General features: G+C 43.9%; 2 protein-coding genes across 2 annotated transcripts in view; both read left to right on the top strand.

Annotated features, from left to right (window-relative positions):
* LOC148415251 (uncharacterized) overlaps positions 1 to 17,150 on the top strand; it is a 66,689-nt gene extending 49,539 nt beyond the window's left edge. Inside the window, exon 3 of the mRNA XM_088428806.1 lies at positions 16,304 to 17,150. The gene's annotated coding sequence lies outside the window, so the exon portion shown is untranslated. The remainder of the gene's footprint in view (positions 1 to 16,303) is intronic.
* On the top strand, positions 1,027 to 17,150 carry LOC148415250 (uncharacterized). Its single transcript, XM_088428805.1, has 2 exons — positions 1,027 to 1,220; positions 1,614 to 17,150. Exon 2 carries the CDS (start codon positions 1,796 to 1,798, stop codon positions 6,746 to 6,748), a length of 4,953 nt encoding a protein of 1,650 aa, XP_088284931.1. The 5' UTR covers positions 1,027 to 1,220; positions 1,614 to 1,795; the 3' UTR covers positions 6,749 to 17,150.
* Positions 17,151 to 18,887: the final 1,737 nt, after the last annotated feature.

Here is an 18,887-nt window from a genome sequence, read left to right as displayed (position 1 = left end):
CTCAGAGTGTCATTTACCCACAATGCTTCTGTTTTGCATAAGTAATAGCCCCCTAAAACTCGCAAAAAATCAGATTTTTTATGTTTCCTCTTGTGATATCTCCATTTGCGTCCGACCTATACTCATCGTTCCAACTTTAGGTGTTTCCCCTTATGGGTTAGATTGTCAAGAACACCTTGCACCAAACATTTCAGGTTTTTCCCATTTTTTTACCCATAATTCCTCAGTTAACTGTCCTTGCCAAAACATTGTAACCTTCTGTCTTCGCCATTCTTCATCCGATTCCCACCGTTCCAACTTTATACTATTCCATTCACCCCCGCCAATTCATTGGTGTATACATTTACCTCTTACCAGGAATCAAAATTTACCCACAATTCCACACACTGTACCTTTAATGAACCAATTCATTTTCAATGAGGTCATTCATTGTGTGGGCGTTTGGCCTTCGTGGACTACTGTTTAGGTAGACAAAGAACTCCATTTCCCATGGGGTCGTCAGGTGGCCATCTTGGACACTTGGCTACATACACTGAGACTCCATTTCCCATCAAACCTAAGGGGCGGCCATCTTGGATATCTGATCAGACAGCTCATGAGGGTTCAGCTCAACTTCCACCCAGGATAGCGGCCATCTTGGTTAACTCAGAACAATAAAATCAACACTCTCCAAATGTTGAAGATCCAAACTATTAAATATAATCCCCCAAAATTCAGAATTTGTATTTTGAGTGTACTTATTTTCTTCGTTTTTGAAATTTTGTATTATTTTACAAAATTCAAAGAATTGTTGTTTTTTAACTTTAATGACTACAGGTGTTTGTCCGATTCAGTCCGATTCAGCGTTTAACCATTCATCTTGACCCTGCCTATGACCTCAGAGAGTCATTTACCCATAATGCATCTTTTTTGCATAAGTAAAAGCCCCCTAAAACTCACGAAAAATTTGCGCCCTACCTCTACTTATCGTTCCAACTTTAGGTGTTTCCCATTATGGGTATTGTATAAAAGGCCCCAAATATTTGTGTCTGCTAGATTCTCAAGTGTGTTTTATTGTTGCATAGTTACGTGGACCGTTTGATTGCCGTACCTTCCGGGTCACATGACTGCATGCTTTCGTATGCGGAAGTCAGTGATGTCCTGTTCACCGTGCGCTCGTGCGCTCGTACAGTCGTCGAAGTGGCGCATTTAAGTTTAAGTACAGAGTTCATGACAAAAAAGTAAGTTTTCTATGTTATCTATTGTATTTGTTTGAAGCCGTTAATTGTATGTCTGTTTCGCGTCCTTATTTATGTTCGTAAAGAATCGCGATATTAGACCTATACTACTGTTGGCATGTGTGCCATTGTTGTTGGCCGCTAGAGGTCTCCATAGACCACATAAATATTTAGGGAGTTTTCAATGGCGGTCTAATTAGAATGTTAATACTGATTGTGGCAGTGTGATATGTATCTATTTAAGATGTCATTTAAGTGCCATTATTTAGGTTGTATTTAAGTTAAAGTGATCATTTATATTCAGTTGCATATCAAGGCTTCAATATTGTTCCAATTACTGATATGTATAATTTACCTATTATAGTCTATACTTATCTTTGTTATTTGATATTTCAGACTCTGCATCTGCCGATAAATCCTCACTTCTGTATGTTTATTTCCATTATCATCATTTCACCATTCCACCTGTTGAGTAAAGACTCTTTGAACGAACTTTCCTTCCTGTATCCTTACCGATACACCGTCCTGTACCCGGTAGACACCTTAAACGAGCCAGCAACCCAAATCCTCCCCAACATATGGACCTTCGAGCCGGACCTACCGTGTTCAGGATGGAACCAGCAAAGGAGAAACCACTTGATGTGCGACCAAAACGTCAAACACACCCACCCGCTTGGATGCAGGACTTCGAGGTCGACCGTGCAGGAAAAGAGTACAGTAGCCTTTCTCGGTGGGACTCACCTAACTCATCGCCAACAGGTCAACAGTCATTTACAAGGAGAGGACCAGTCCAGATGACTCCTTCTCATGCACCTCCGCCTCAATTGGGAAGCTTCGGGGATGCTGCTCAGTATGGAGCCCTTCAGCTAGCCTCAGGCTTTACCCGAAAGAGGAATGTGCAAGACGTATCTTGGACTGTCCCTGTCCAGTCACACCTACAGCCTCTACCCCTAGATTCGAGTTACCACCAGAACCTCAGAGCCTTTCAAGAGGAGAATGCCGTCCTGCGTGAGACACAGGAAGCCCTTCATGCTGAGCTGAATAAAGCCCGCAGTGACATCAAACAGTTGATTGATGCAGCCCACATGCTAAGAACCAGCATGAGTCACACTGGTACTCCTTTACCTCCACAGTTTAATCAGAAGTTGCCTCCCGTGGGTGCCGCCATCATGACAAGCAGCCGTCTAGCCACTGAACCTGAGGATGAGGAGGATTGGCCTGATCCTCCACCTTGGCCTGAACCTGAGGATAACATGTGCAACAATTTGAGTGAACTAAATGTAGGAGAGCAGCCATTCCCTCACTACCCTGCTCCCCTTGACTCCAAGCCTCAGTCACAGTCAATTCCTGCAAGCCAAGAAATCCCATACGGTCCTCCTACTCAGTCTCGTCAGCTATCCTCACGCCCAAATGCACCCTCAGCAGTCACAGCACCCCTTCAAGTGCCGAGGTTCCATGGAGTCACAACTAACTTCCCAACTTCATTTCCAGAGCCAGTGTACAGGGGGCCCCAACCAACCATTCCCAAATTCAGTCATCCAGATCCCAGTGAGTTTGCCAGGCTACGCATAGCATTAGAGAACCTCCTGCCTACCAACGCAACAGAGCTCTTCAAGTATCAGATACTCGTAGACCATCTCAAGCTAGAGGAAGCTAAATTGATCTCTGATGCATATCTGAATTCAACAACCCCTTACACTGACACCATGGCAGCACTACATGACAAATTTGGTCAACCTCATCAGCTTGCTTTACAAAGAATAGCCAGTGTCCTAGATGGCCCTGAATTAAGACGGAGTGATCCAATGGCATTCCAGAAATTCGCCCTCCAGGTGCAATCACTGGTGGGTCTTCTTCAAACCTTGGGCCATGAAGGCGAGATTGAATTAAGTTGTGGCTCTCATGTAGCTCGCCTACTTAATAAGCTTCCTGCTGAACAGCGAGCTGATTTCCGCCGATATCAGCTCACCAGACCTGGAGCCACGCTCACTCTGCGTGACCTGTCAGAGTGGCTCCGCCACGAGTCATGGTGTCAGGGGTTTGACAATCCCATCAGTGGCCGAAGTTCCAAAGAGAAACAGAGTACCAAAGGAGACAGTCGTTCTGCTGGTAGACAGATAGCCGTCCTGCATAGCAGCAAAGAGCATTCCGAACGTCCAGCTAAGAAGAAAGAAAAGCCTAAAGCTTACTGTGCTTACTGTGACAGTACCGAACACTACCTCAGTCAGTGTAGTAGTGTGTCCCAGCTCACTAAGGAAGAGCTGAAAGAATGGATTCAAGTAAATAAGCGCTGCTGGCGCTGTGCGCGTCAACACCTAGCAGCTCAGTGCAATCTCAAGAAGCCTTGTAACCTTTGCCAAGGGAAGCATCTCCTTGCACTCCACGAAATTAACCAACGAGCGGAGAGGGTTAAAGGAGACTCACCTCCAAAAGCAGAAAGTTGTCTGACCACCTGCGCCTCAGAGACCCTCTACCTGGATAGACCCAGTGTCCAAAACCGGGTCCTGCTGAAGGTTGTGCGTGTGCACGTACATTATGGCAATCGGACTTTGGACACATTTGCCATCCTGGACGATGGCTCTGAGAGAACTATGCTCCTGCCTGCAGCCGCTAAGTCCTTATCCATGGAGGGCACCCCTGAAGATCTTCCACTACGCACAGTCCGCCCGGACATCCAAGTGCTGCATGGCCATACAGTGTCATTCCAGGTTTCCTCTCCTGACAACCCCAAGGTCATGTTCACGATCACGGGCGCCTTTACAGCAAGTCGACTCAATCTAGCACAGCATAGTTACCCAGTCAGCCAACTGCAGAGGAAGTTCAAGCACCTACGTGGTATCCCTCTCCCTACCCTACGTGAAGTAAAGCCTCTACTCCTCATAGGTTCTGATCAGCCTCACCTCATAACACCCACTGAGCCAGTCAGACTTGGTCCCCAGGGTAGCCCAGCAGCTGTCCATACTAAGCTGGGATGGACTCTTCAGGGCCCTAGCAAGTCCATGGGGCGGCCAACACACACAGTCCAATGCTTGTTCACCGCAGCCCCACCACCCATGGATGATCTCTACAGACACGTGGAGAGGCTTTGGCAAGTGGACACAGTTCCGTACAGGCCTGAGAAGGAAGTGACCAGATCCAGGCAGGACCACCAAGCCATAGCCCTGCTTGATGCAAAGACAGTTCGTATAGAGGTGGGTGGAATGCATAGATATGCCACCCCTTTGTTACGCCATGCGTCCATGCCGCCATTGCACGCACCTAAAGAATCCGTCATGGCCCTGTTGCGTAGCACTGAGAGACGTCTCCACAAGAACCCTGAGCAAGGAGAAGCCTATCAAAGCGAGATGTTAAAGCTCATTGAGTCTGGAGCGGTGCAGGAAGTCAGCGATGATGCATCCTCCACTGAATGCTGGTTCATACCTCATCATCTTGTCACACACAATGGGAAGAACCGCCTTGTGTTTAACTGCTCCCACCAGTATCACGGCCAGTCCCTCAATCAGTACCTTCTACCAGGTCCAACTCTTGGAGCCTCCTTGCTTGCCGTACTGTTGAGGTTCCGGGAACGTCCCATTGCGGTCAGTGGAGACATAAAAGGGATGTTCCACCAGGTCCGTCTTCTCCCTGAGGACCGGTCCCCACTGCGGTTCCTATGGAGGCACATGAAAGTAGATCAACCTCCTAAGACATTCGAGTGGCAAGTCCTTCCCTTTGGGACAACCTGCAGCCCCTGCTGCGCGACCTATGCCTTGCAACGTCACGCCAAGGATCCTAGTCAGTCCACCGATGCGCTCAGATTCTCGGCGGAGAACTGTTTCTATGTTGACAACTACTTGCGAAGTGTTGAAACTCCTAGTGAAGCCAGAGACATGGTTGATCAACTCAGAGATCTACTGACCTTGGGCGGCTTCGAGCTGCGACAGTGGGCTTGCAATGATCCGAGTGTCCTCAGCCACCTACCTCCAGAGCTCCGATCCAGCAGTTTAGACATGTGGTTAGCACAAGATAAAGCAAACCCGCTGGAGTCGACTCTTGGTCTCAGCTGGAACTGGCAGGAAGATTCACTTGGATATAAGCAGAGGTTGGTACCCTATGAAACTCCAACCTTGAGAAACATCTACAGGGTTTTAGCCTCACAGTACGACCCGCTGGGGTACTTGCTGCCATTCTCCACTCGTGCCAAGCTCATCCTAAGACAGCTGTGGGACAAACATAGAGGTTGGGACGATCCTAAACTTCCTCCTGACCTGCTGCAGGCTTGGACCAGTTGGGAGGCAGAACTTGAGCATCTGCCTTCAATCACCATGCCACGACCATATGCCCCTGCAGAAACCCCCCTCAAAGGTGCCACTTGGGAAGCTCACATTTTTGCTGACGCCTCAGAGAAGGCCTACGGAGCAGTCACCTTTCTCCGAAAAGAAGATGAACAAGGCAAAGTGCACCTATCCTTTGTTCTCGCTCGCTCCCGCATCGCCCCCAAACGGGTGCATTCCGTTCCTCGCCTGGAGCTTTGTGCAGCTCTGGTGGCAGCTCAGCTGGCTTCTATCCTTAAGAAGGAGCTGACCCTTACACTACGTCACATAGTCTTGTGGTCTGACTCCACTACCGTACTCACCTGGCTGTGCTCCCAGTCTTGTCGCTATAAGGTGTTTGTAGGCTCAAGAGTAGCGGAGATCCAGGAGCTAACTGAAGGCTGCAATTGGCGCTATGTAAACTCGGAAAATAACCCTGCAGATGACCTCACAAGAGGGAAGACACTAGTGTCCCTTTTAGAGCCCAACAGATGGTCACAGGGACCACCCTTCCTGTTAGAGTGTCCAAACTCATGGCCAGAAATGCCGCACTCGGAGACACCGGATGATGCAGCTGAGATGAGGAAGGTCACCTTCTGTGGTTCCGTTGTCACCTCGCCTACCTTTCCCAGACTGGAGGCTATGACCTGCAAAACTTGGCAGGAACTTATGGACGCTACTGCAAAGGAGCTTCATGGCCAAGACTCCTCTGAGCATCCACCTACTGTGGAAGAGTACAGACAAGCCGAATTACTCCTCCTACAACAAGCTCAAAAGCAAACCTTTCCTGAAGAGTGGGCTCTCTTGTCAGCTGGGAAGACTGTCGCGCATTCAAGTCGACTTCTCACCCTAGCACCAGTTATGGACCCCTTTACAAAACTCATTAGAGTTGGGGGTCGGCTACGTCGTCTTGAAGGTCAGTACGAGACCACCCCGCATCCTATCGTTCTGGATGCATCGCACCCAGTGACCCGTCTCCTCATTAAGAAATATGACGTGGATCTTAAACACCCTGGGCCAGAGCGAGTCTTCGCTGAGCTGCGAAGGACATATTGGATTATTCACGGACGAGAAGCAGTTCGTCGGCATCAGCGTTCATGTGTAGATTGTCAGCGCTGGAGAGCACAGCCTTCCATACCTCGAATGGCAGACCTCCCGACCGCCCGTCTCCAACTACACAAACCTGCCTTCCACTCCACAGGCATGGACTGTTTCGGGCCCATGTTGATAAAGATATGACGACGTCAGGAGAAACGCTGGGGTCTCATCTTTAAGTGCCTGACCACCCGAGCAGTACACCTTGATCTCATTCGAAGTATGGACGCTGACGCTTTCTTGATGGCATTGAGGCGATTCATTGCCAGAAGAGGAACCCCTTTTGAGCTGTGGTCAGACCATGGGACCAATTTCAAAGGAGGAGAGAGAGAGCTGCAGGAAGCCTTTAATAGTATGGGACCAACCCTACAGAGCCAACTTGCCAAACAGAAAATCAAATTCAACTACAACCCTCCAGCAGCTCCACACTTTGGTGGAGTGTGGGAGCGAGAAGTCAGAGCAGTTAAATCTGCCCTACGCACCTGTTTAGGGACCGAGCCTATCCATGAGGATGTCCTCTCTACAGTTCTATTGGAGGTGGAGGCCATTCTTAACTCAAAACCCTTAGGCTATGTTTCCGCGGATGTGGCCGATTTCGACCCCGTTACTCCTAATAGCCTTTTACTGGGACGGCCTGATGGATCACTCCCCCAAATTGTGTACCCAGAGACTTGAGTGCCTGAGCCGCAGGCGCTGGCGCCACTCACAGGTCCTTGCCGACCAGTTTTGGTCGAGATTCATCAGAGAGTACCTCCCCGGACTGCAAACAAGGCAGAAGTGGAACACATCCCCTCCTGAACTCCTGGAGAAAGCAGTCGTCATGATCGCCGACCCACAGTTGCCCCGTGCTATGTGGCCAATTGGTCATGTGAAGAAGATTCATCGCAGTGACGATGGATATATAAGATCAGCTGAGGTGGACATCAAGGGACAGGTGTATACCCGTCCTGTCGCTCGGTTGGTGCTGTTACCAGACCTCCCATCGGAAGACTACCACAAAGACTGACGTGCCTTTTATTTGAAGCAAATGTGCCTGGCACATTGGCGGGGCGGCTGTATAAAAGGCCCCAAATATTTGTGTCTGCTAGATTCTCAAGTGTGTTTTATTGTTGCATAGTTACGTGGACCGTTTGATTGCCGTACCTTCCGGGTCACATGACTGCATGCTTTCGTATGCGGAAGTCAGTGATGTCCTGTTCACCGTGCGGTCGTGCGCTCGTACAGTCGTCGAAGTGGCGCATTTAAGTTTAAGTACAGAGTTCATGACAAAAAAGTAAGTTTTCTATGTTATCTATTGTATTTGTTTGAAGCCGTTAATTGTATGTCTGTTTCGCGTCCTTATTTATGTTCGTAAAGAATCGCGATATTAGACCTATACTACTGTTGGCATGTGTGCCATTGTTGTTGGCTGCTAGAGGTCTCCATAGACCACATAAATATTTAGGGAGTTTTCAATGGCGGTCTAATTAGAATGTTAATACTGATTGTGGCAGTGTGATATGTATCTATTTAAGATGTCATTTAAGTGCCATTATTTAGGTTGTATTTAAGTTAAAGTGATCATTTATATTCAGTTGCATATCAAGGCTTCAATATTGTTCCAATTACTGATATGTATAATTTACCTATTATAGTCTATACTTATCTTTGTTATTTGATATTTCAGACTCTGCATCTGCCGATAAATCCTCACTTCTGTATGTTTATTTCCATTATCATCATTTCACCATTCCACCTGTTGAGTAAAGACTCTTTGAACGAACTTTCCTTCCTGTATCCTTACCGATACACCGTCCTGTACCCGGTAGACACCTTAAACGAGCCAGCAACCCAAATCCTCCCCAACAGGTATGAATGCCAAGAACACCCTTGCATGAAAAATGTTCAATTTTTTCCAATTTTTATTTTCCATAATTCCTCATTTAATTGTTCTCACCGAAGCTTTGAAACCTTCTGTCTTCATCCGATTCTGACCATTCAAACTCTGATTGATTCCATTCATCCCCACCAAATTCATTGGTGTATTCATTTACCTCTTACCAGGATTCAAAATTTTCCCACAATTCCACATACTGTACCTTTAATGAACCAATTCATTTTCAATGAGGTGATTCTTTGTGTGGGCGTTTGGCCCTCGTGGACTACTGTTTCGAAGAGACAAAGTACTCCATTTCCCATGGGGTCGTCAAGTGGCCATCTTGGACACTTGCCCACATATACTGAGACTCCATTTCCCATCAACCCTCATGGGCGGCCATCTTGGATATCTGATCAGACATCTCATGAGTGCTCAGCTCAACTTCCACCCAGGGAATATTATTCACACAAATAATCAGGAATTATGATTCTTTTTTCATATTCATAACATTTAACTAATTCATTCTGCCTTATGGCTCATTCCCATCATTACTATAGTTCATAATTATTCATATTTTCCCCAAATTCCATATTTTTCACCGATGACAATTCATAATTCATTTCAAGTGGCAGATTTAACATTTCTCACGTGAAGCTTCTCCACTTCACACTTACATCATTCAGCTATTGCAGTTAACATTCTCAACATTACTCATACTCACACCTTCCAGTAATTTATAATTATTTTAATAACATTACCCATAATTCCTCATTCCCATTTTCCACATCAAAATTTTGTATCCTTCTATCTTTGTCATTCCTGCTCCGATTCCCACCGTTCCAACTTTAATCGATTCCCCCAATTCCCGCCATTCCATTGGTCTATCCATTTTCCTTTTAACATGATTCAAAAATTACCTACAATTCCACTACAGTCGGCCCCCGGCTTACGAGCACCCTGATTTACGAACAATTCGCCTTACGAGCGTGGATCAGGGAGATTTTTGTCCTCCGCTTACGAACAAACCTCTCGCCTTATGAGCGATTCGACTCTCGCCTTACGAGCAATTCGACATGCCGGCCATTGAGTATGTAGAAATGTTCTCGTTTAATTGCGTCAATTAAATCAACAGTAGCGACATTATCAATCATCAGTAGATACTTGTGGCAGTAACGTGAACGCTATTGGTCTTACAACGTCACACTGACTGTCTCACTCACGGTGTCTAAATATATTACCATTTAAGTGTAGTGTTTGTACAGCTAAAGGGAAAAACAGCTGACATGAAATTAAATGTGCCGATTGCAGGACAAAGAATTGTCATTGGTTTAAATGTGTGTTTTTTTTTAAATTAATTGTCAATACATTCCAACCGTTTAAAAAAAAAGTGCGAATAATTATCAGTCAGTCACGGAGATGCGAATATGCTATTGGTCGATTAAGGTCACCCGGTCTCACTCACGGAGATGCTATTGGCCGGCGTCACACGTCAATCACAGAAATGCCGATATGCTATTGGCCGAACGCCTTTATCTAGCTTGATGGGACAGGATGGAAGGAAGGAGAGAAAATTAGTGAAAAACGGAATGTTGTGAAGACTTTGCAAACTTTATCTGTTAGACATAGCTTCTAAAATTACTAGCAGCGGTAAAGAAAGAAATAAGAGGATGATGTTTTAGTATCTGCGTGATTTGCACCCTGACTGAAAGAGTTACTGTAACACTGTAAGACCAATAGCATATCTATCGCCGTGTTAACTTTGAGCGTTGGACTCTGCCCCCTTCTGCTTACACCCAGCTCAAGTCTCGTCGTTTCAAAGGTAAATGCTATTTATCCATTGTATTTATTATTTAATGTAAGTGTACAGCAGATAATGTCACTCAATTTTAATATATGTATACAGTGTGTCGTTTTTACCTAAGGCTTCGGCGCGCGTTGCACGCATTCACGAATTAACATGGGTTTGGATTGCCCGCTATACGAGCAATTCGAGATACGAGCGTAGCCGCTGAACGGATTAAGTTCGTAACCCGGGGGCCCACTGTATTTCAGTTTTTCCCTTTTACCTTTACCATTCTTCATCCGATTCCTACCGTTCCAACTTTAATTGATTCCCCCAAGTCCCGCCATTCCATGGTGGTATCCTTTTTCTTCTTCCCAGAATTAAAAAATTACCCACAATTCCACTTTTTCAGTTTTTCCTTTGTATCTTTGCCATTCTTCATCCGATTCCGACCGTTCCAACTTTAATCCATTTCCCCGATGCCCGCCATTCCATTCTTACCCACAATTCAAAAATTACCCACAATTCCACTTATTCAGTCTTTCCCTTATACCTTTGCCATTCGTCATCCGAATCCTACCGTTCCAACTTAAATTGATTCCCCCAAGTCCTGCCATTCCATGGTGGTATCCATTTTGTTCTCCCCAGAATTCAAAAATTACCAACAATTCCACTTTTTTAGTTTTTCCCTTATATCTTTGCCATCCTTCATCTGATTCCTACCGTTCCAACTTTAATCAATTCCCCCAAGCCCCGCCATTCCATGGTTGTATCCATTTTCTTCTTCCCAGTATTCAAATTTTACCCACAATTCCACTTTTTCAGTTTTTCCCTTATATCTTTGCCATTGTTTGTCCGATTCCAACCGTTCCAATTTGAATCAATTCCCCCAAGTTCTGCCATTCCATGGTGTTATCCAATTTCTTCTTCCCAGAATTCAAAATTTACCCACAATTCCAATTTTTCAGTTTTTCCCTTCTATCTTTGCCTTTCTTTATCCGATTCCGACTGTTCCAACTTTAATCGATTGCCCCAATTCCCACCATTCCACATCATTCAACGCCTCTCCCTTCAGGCGTTTCACCTTCACGCAATTTCTTCAGGAATTGCACATATTCTAGTTACACATGTGTTACACACTTTTCATCATTACTTATATTCACTCATTCCAATAATTCATCACTATTTTTAAATATTTACCCATAATTCCTCATTCACTCCCATTGTTCCCAGCAACATTTTGGCACCTTCTTTATTTGCCATTTCCTATCAGATTCAAACCGTTAGAACTTTAATTGATTCCCCTACATCCCGGATGTATCCATTTTCACTTCCCAGAATTAAAATTTTTCCCACAATTCCATATTCTGTACCCACAAAGAATCCATTCATTTTCAATTAGATAATTCATTATTTGGGCATGTGGCCTTCTTGGACTATTGTTCAGGTACACATAGTACTCTATTTCCCTTGAAACCTCCTACTAGACTACATGTCACATTCACCGCTGTGAGGCCTAGATCTTGGACATTTGACAAGCTCTCGCCCGAGCCCACTCACTTAGTATGAGAAAAAAATGGGTAAAAATGTTTTCCGGACCATGATTATAGATTTTTAAAGAAGACCCCGCAACAATCCGACATTCCGATAAGCATATAGAGCTGATTTTGCAAAATTTGATAATGGCCGCCCACAAAAAACAGGTTTTGCCCTGTAACGTTTACATTTATTCACTTATTCAAACCTTTCCAACTTTATATCTTTAAGATGATCTGTATTATTGCCCACACTTTGCTTTCACCTGCAGTTTTACTTTTGCCGGAAAATTACTCACGGTTTTTCCACTTTTTTTTCAGTTTTTCTTCTCCATTATGTGGCAGATTCAGACGGTTCCAACTTTATATGTTAAATATTGTTCTTTCGACTTCCATACACTCCCTTTCACCTATTAATTGACGTTTTTCTCATTCGAATACCCACACAATTTCCAATTTTTTTTAGTTTTACCCAGTATCTTCTGCATTACTAAGACAATTCAAACCTTTCCAACTTATTTGTAAAGGACTGTTCTTTCTACTGCCATTCACTTCCTTTCACCTATTAATTTACGATTTTGCAATCGAAATACCCACTCACATGTGAATTCTACATTATTTAGTCTATTCAAATCGTTCCAACTTAATTCTGTGCGTTGAGGATTTTTGTCTCCACTGCCATGCACTCCCTTTCACATGTTAATTGACGTTTTTTCCATTTGAATACCAATACAATTTCCACTTTTTTCTGTTTTTACCCAGTATCTTCTGTATTATTTGGCCTATTCAAACTGTTCAAACTTTATATGTTAAAGATTGTTCTTTCCACTGCCACCTCCTCCCTTTCTTTTACCTAATATTTCATGATTTTGCAATTCGAATACCGACACAATTTCCACTTTTTTCAGTTTTTCCCTTGTATCTTACACATTATTTTGCCTTTTCATAAATATTATGAAAAACCCGGTCTCTTCACGCTTGGAACTCAAAGAATTCTTGTGAACATCACGACCTAATGATGTCCAACAACTTTCAAATGTATGTGTGGACCGGTAATGTGCTTCTGGGTACTTATCCTGTATTTATGAGGGGATAGCTGAGGTGACAACTACAAGCGTCATCCAGCACTAACACGGGAGAACGATGCATCAATGATTGTTTTATTGCATTATGTTGCCAAACAAGTCACAACTATTTTTGTTAATTTTCAACAAGTTTGTTATTATTTTTTTAAATCTTGAGCAATAAGTGTTTTAGACATGACAGTGTAGTGAATATTGCACTTGTCACCATGGTAATAAACAAGACACAAGTCGTGAAAAAGAAAAAAAAATTGAATGTACGCCGACAGACATCCCATCTTATAAGAAGCACATTCTGTTTTACTTTGGCTTGGTGAGTGGATGTTCTTACTGCTCATTCGCCAGGAAAGAGGGTTAGCATTTGCGTCGCTTAACTCTGCACTGTTGTTAGCTAGCTAACCTGCATGGGATGTATATGCAGGGAAAGTTTATGTCAATGTGTTTGACTGGATGAATAGTGTAAGTGAAACTTATTATATCATTGGCTGGACACTTGTCACTCGTTGAGTCACAATGCAACATGGTACAGAAAACTGTTATTGGTTTAATAAATTCGATGAGGTCTAATCGTAGACATTATCAGATTTTTTTATTGCATTTTTGTCTTATATGCAGCATGGAGTTTCTTGTGCGCTGTGCGAGCAATGCGCAATTGTACATACATGCATCTTAAAGAGAACGCTGCTCCGGCTATACGATAGCCTGCTGATTTCATCAGCCTGCCCGAGCCCCCATCCCATCTGATCCCCACCACCTCGCTGCCTGCCACACTGGCCCCGAACGCCTTTCCACATCAACTCACTCCCGTCAGCTCCCATGCCAGCAAGTATTCTCCAGTCAATAAAAATTCTGTCACTGAATTTACCTGCCTGTGCGTACTCTTGGGCCCTCCATCTTGCAGCCCTGACACGCGTACTCTTTGAAGGAGGTGGCTTGATAGACATATGGAGGGATTGTCATCCAAGAATGCGGGATTATTCATATTATTCAACTCCTCCCTCTATCTATACAAGAATAGATAATTTCATAACATTTTTGAACTATAAAGACAAAATTGAGAACAGTAGATGTGAGTGATCATGCACCACTCTATTTAAAAGTAAATTTGAACCTGGGTCCCAAAATAAAGGTGGAAATTCAAGCATGCTCATCGTGAATATGGTAAAGGAACAAATTAAAAGAGAAACACAAGAATACCTTGAAAATAACAACAATGAAGAAATCTCACCTCCACTACTTCAGGATGCACTTAAAGCAGTACTAAGAGGAAAATCATATAAATAACCTCGCACAGGAAAAAATGAGAAATAGAACATTGGTGGGATCACAGGATAACCTAAAAGAAATGGAAAAAGAATGTAAACAATCAACAGCATCGAATATTACTGAAGAAGTAGTATTGGGTCAGCATGGCTCGGTGGTAGAGTGGTCGTGTCCCAGCCGACAGGAAGTGGATTCGATCCCCCCACCATCAAGACCATGTCGAAGTGTCCTTGAGCAAGACACTGAACCCCCAGTTGCTCCTGATGCTGCGTCACCAGTAGGTAAATGACTAGTTAGTGTAAAGCGATTTGAGTACCCAAGGTAGAACCTGAACCACGCTGAACCTAGAAAACTGTATTATTTCCCAAAGTAGTTCTGCAAAAAATCTCGGCGTGATATTTGACTCCACTCTCTCCTTTCGAACACATATTAATAACATGACAAGAACGGCGTTTTTTCACCTCCGCAATATAGCTAAAATTCGCCCTATTCTTTCTCTTAGCGATGCAGAAACATTAATTCATGCATTTGTTACGTCGCGCCTAGACTATTGCAACATTTTGTTTTCTGGACTTCCCATGTCCTACATTAAAAGCCTGCAGTGTGTACAGAATGCAGCAGCGAGACTATTGACAAGGACGAGAACGTTTGATCATATTACTCCGATTCTAGCTGACCTGCATTGGCTTCCAATACACGTGAGATGTGATTTTAAGGTGCTGTTAATTACTTATAAAATTCTACACGGTTTAGCTCCTTCCTATCTCGTCGACTTAGTATCACCTTATGTTCCGCCCCGACAACTTCGATCGCAAAATGCCGGTTTGCTATCGACCCCACGGGCTAAAAAGAAGTCTGCGGGATCAAGGGCATTTTCCATTCGCGCGCCAGTACTATGGAATGCCCTACCTATGGAAGTTCGCGCAGCCACCTCAGTAGAAATCTTTAAATCCCGACTAAAAACACATTTATATTCAAAAGCATTTAGTTAATTTAGCCTGTCTGTAGCCTTCTTCCTTTTTCTTTTTTCCTGCCCCCCTCTTCCGGCTGGGGGAGGGGGCTAGCTAGATGGTGAGGGTTGACTTGACCGCCTCCATTGGGTCCTGCGTTGGTCGACCATCATGGGTTAGGAGTTCGGCCGTCTGCAGTCCACCTGGCTGGAATGTGGGATGGTTCCTGCCCAATGGCCTTGCCTGCTGTCAAGACATCACTGCACTATATAGCACATTATGTTTTCTGTAATTTATGTTGTTTCTGTGTCTGGTACATGCAGCATCCACTTCAACCTGTGGGCCTGGAAGGGGGCTCCTCCCACCTGTGGTCCCTTCTGGAGGTTTCTGATTTTCCCCTAATTTGGGGTTTTTGAGTTTTTCCTTCCCCTTCTGGGAGCTTTGACAGGGGATGCTGTTGTGTACCCTATACTGAAAAGATGTCTCTGTATGACCTCTTTTCATTCTGTGAAGCCCTTTGAGACTTCGGTGATTTAGGGCTATATAAATAAAATTTGATTGATTGATTGACTGTAGAAAAGTGCTATATAAGTGAAGTCCTTTTACCAACAAATAAAAAAGATTAGAAATGAAATGAATACTCTAACAACTCAAAACATACAAAAAAAGTAATGTTTCCCAAAATAAAATAATAAAAAAGGGGGTTAAAAGTAATGAAAATATGAGGTTGGAAATTAAAAAAGATTTCTGAAAATACAGTAACGAATATTAAGGTTCCTAAAATGCAAAAGATGAAGAACAAGCTACAAGAAATGCATAAAGTATTTATGTCATTTTATAAGTCATTTTATGCAAGAGTCCAGAAGGGAGATGATGATCAAGTTGACAACTTAGTGAACTCTTTGAATCAGCCAGTTATGACCGAGGAACAGAATAAAAAACTGAACGCAGACATATCGGAAGTAGAACTTAGAAAGACAATTGGTCCTGGTTCAGAAGCATGGTATAAAGAATCAAAAACAGAGTTGATTCAAATCTACTATCTACTTTTAACTGGGTTTTGACAAATGCACCAATACCATCCAGCTGGGAAGAACCAATTATTACAGCAATACCAAAGGAAGGAAATGATAAAAACGAGTGTGGCTTACATAGTCTTATATTGATTCTATATTGGTATAGACTATAGATTGTGTCATGCTCCCCGCTGATCTTGTGCTTGTTCTAGGCGGGGTTCTCCCTCCCTAGGGGGCGGAGTCACCGGCTGCACACCTGTTGCCTTTTGCCATCTTGGGCTTTTTAAGGCTGGAGCGCGAAGCTGGGTTATTCCTTCGCCAAGCTCATTTGCAGTCCTGTGTAGATCCCAGCATTCGCGTTCTGCGTTCATCCCTTTTGAGTCATTTTGGTTGTTACTTTTGCTATTCTGGATTTTTGCTCTATTATTATTATTGTTGTCACTTTGTTTCACCCGCTCTCCTGCTGACTCTGCTTCTTCGTTACCTTGCCTCCCTGATGGACTCATTACATAGTGTCACGTTCTGCCTGGGTTATGTTCTGCTATGGGTTTTTGTTGTAGAGATTTTGGGTTGTTTGTTTAGCCATTTAGTTTCAATAGTATCTTCCTCGCCTCCCTGTCTCATTAGTTTGATCTTGTCCACCTTTTGTTTAGCCATTTAGTTTCAATAGTATCTTCCTCGTCTCCCTGTCTCATTAGTTTGATCTTGTCCACCTGCCTGTTTACCTGCCCTCCTTCTCATCCTACCAGCTTCCCCTGCCTCTTGTCTCTCCCCCAGCTGTGTCGTGTCTTCTCGTTAAGTGTGTAGTCTATTTAAGTTCCCAGTTTGCATTCGCTTCTTGTCGGGTCATTGTTTATTTTCTGCACTGCCTGGTCCTTGTCGTATGTCTACCCCCCGCTGCCTTGCCTCGCGCTCCCTTGTGTCCATCCTTCCCGTGCTGCCTCCCGTTCCCTGTTGCCCCAGTAAGCTGAGTTTAGCGTTTTTTGGTTGTACTTTGTATTTTTTGGTCCATTGCAACCCTGCTTTCGTTTGTTATTAAATATCTTCTTTTAAGCCTCATCCCAGTCTGTCCTGCATCCTTTTGGTTCCACCTTTCCCACGTCCCATGTTACAGCCTGGATAAAAATGAAACAAATGAACACACGAACACAGATGCCTCCTCTTTCGTAGCTCAAGCAAGAATGACTTTTATCCACTGGATATAAGAATTGTTACAAAACAAACTTCAGTACACAGAATACAAACACAAAACTAAACAGTATTAACCTGGGCAACCTACTGTATCTTTAAAGGAACAATATTTTAGATAATAAACATCAATCTGACTTCAACTTTCTGTTCACAAAATGTCCGTTCACACGTTATGGTCGCTGAGGGCGATTTCGGCCGACATGGCGCCAAGTACAAAAAAAACGATTCGAACACACTCAAAACGTTGCTGTAATTCAAAACGAACTTTTTCTTTCTCTTCTCTCCACACTTCTTCAGGTCAATGAATGTTTTCAAAGATAGTTTCATACCTGGATAAAAATGAAACAAATGAACACACGAACACAGATGCCTCCTCTTTCGTAGCTCAAGCAAGAATGAGGCATCTGGCCGTGAGTTTCCGCGTTCTTCCTGTCCAGCAGACATGAACAATCGATCAGTCAGAGACCACACTAGTTGATCGTCAAACCCATTGATTGTGACTAATACAACTCAATTATTATTACACATGCACAGTTGTACATAAATAATCATTCTAATACAACTCAATTATTATTGCACATGCACAGTTGTACATAAATAATCATTCATTACACACTCCCCCACAAAATCAGATGTCGTCCCGACATCACAACCATCCCCCACAGTCAATCATCCCTACGCCGTCTCAACCGCACTACACAATGAACTAGAACAATTCGACATGAGCATGGCCAAGCCACGTATACATAAATGAGAATATATGAAGCTCTTAATATGCGTACCCCCAATATGGGTGGTAAATCTGAGTTGCACCAGTGAAAGTTGACTCTGGGTAAACATTGCAAATTGGTGAAACCTGGTATTGGTGGGGCATTCTATTCTTAAGTGCTACACTATAGCATGTCGGGGTTCCAAGACGGTCATAAGTAAACATTTTCGGAGGTCGCCTTTCGCGCCTTGGCAAGTCACGTTTTTGTACTCCTTCATTGGCATCCCCATTCGAATGTGGGGACATTGACTCCCCACTCTGTCCTTCTTCCTGGTGCTCAACATCATACTGAGAGTCCTCTTCCACCTGCACATTCTCCTGCTGTCTCTCAGCCTCATATGTATCAGCGTTGGGTGCTGACTTCTCAATATTCTGTGTTAATGTCACTTCCCTCCCTCTATTGTCGTGGAAACTGCCTTCAGTGGTCTTGTCTGTATTGATCCCTTGCTGTTCTACTACTTGCCTGTAGTAGTACATACCATCGTCATCATCTTCGCTTTGATTAGCATCGTCTGCGGATGTCAACCTGTTCTCTTGTTTTGACGCTTTTGTTTGACTTTCCACGTCCATAGGTAAATGATCACATGGCAATAGCAAGTTCCTGTGCAAAATCCTTAATCTTCCCCCACCCCGTTCAGACTTGATCTCATACACAGGATTGTTTTCTCCAACCTGTCTGACCACCACATGGACGTCTTCTTCCCAATGACTGCGAAGTTTTCCAGTCCCTCCTCTTGGGTGTTAAATTACGAACGAGGACACGATCACCCGGATATAAAATTGATGTTCTGACTTTGGTATCATAGTGTCTTTTTCCCCTCTCGGATGATTTCCTC

Source organism: Hippichthys cyanospilos, chromosome 12, assembly GCF_059441005.1.
Source record: "Hippichthys cyanospilos isolate Australia breed blue-spotted pipefish chromosome 12, RoL_Hcya_1.0, whole genome shotgun sequence".
NCBI lineage: Eukaryota > Metazoa > Chordata > Actinopteri > Syngnathiformes > Syngnathidae > Hippichthys > Hippichthys cyanospilos.
Note: the sequence above shows the minus strand (reverse complement) of the source record. Positions and strands in the feature narration are given on the sequence as shown.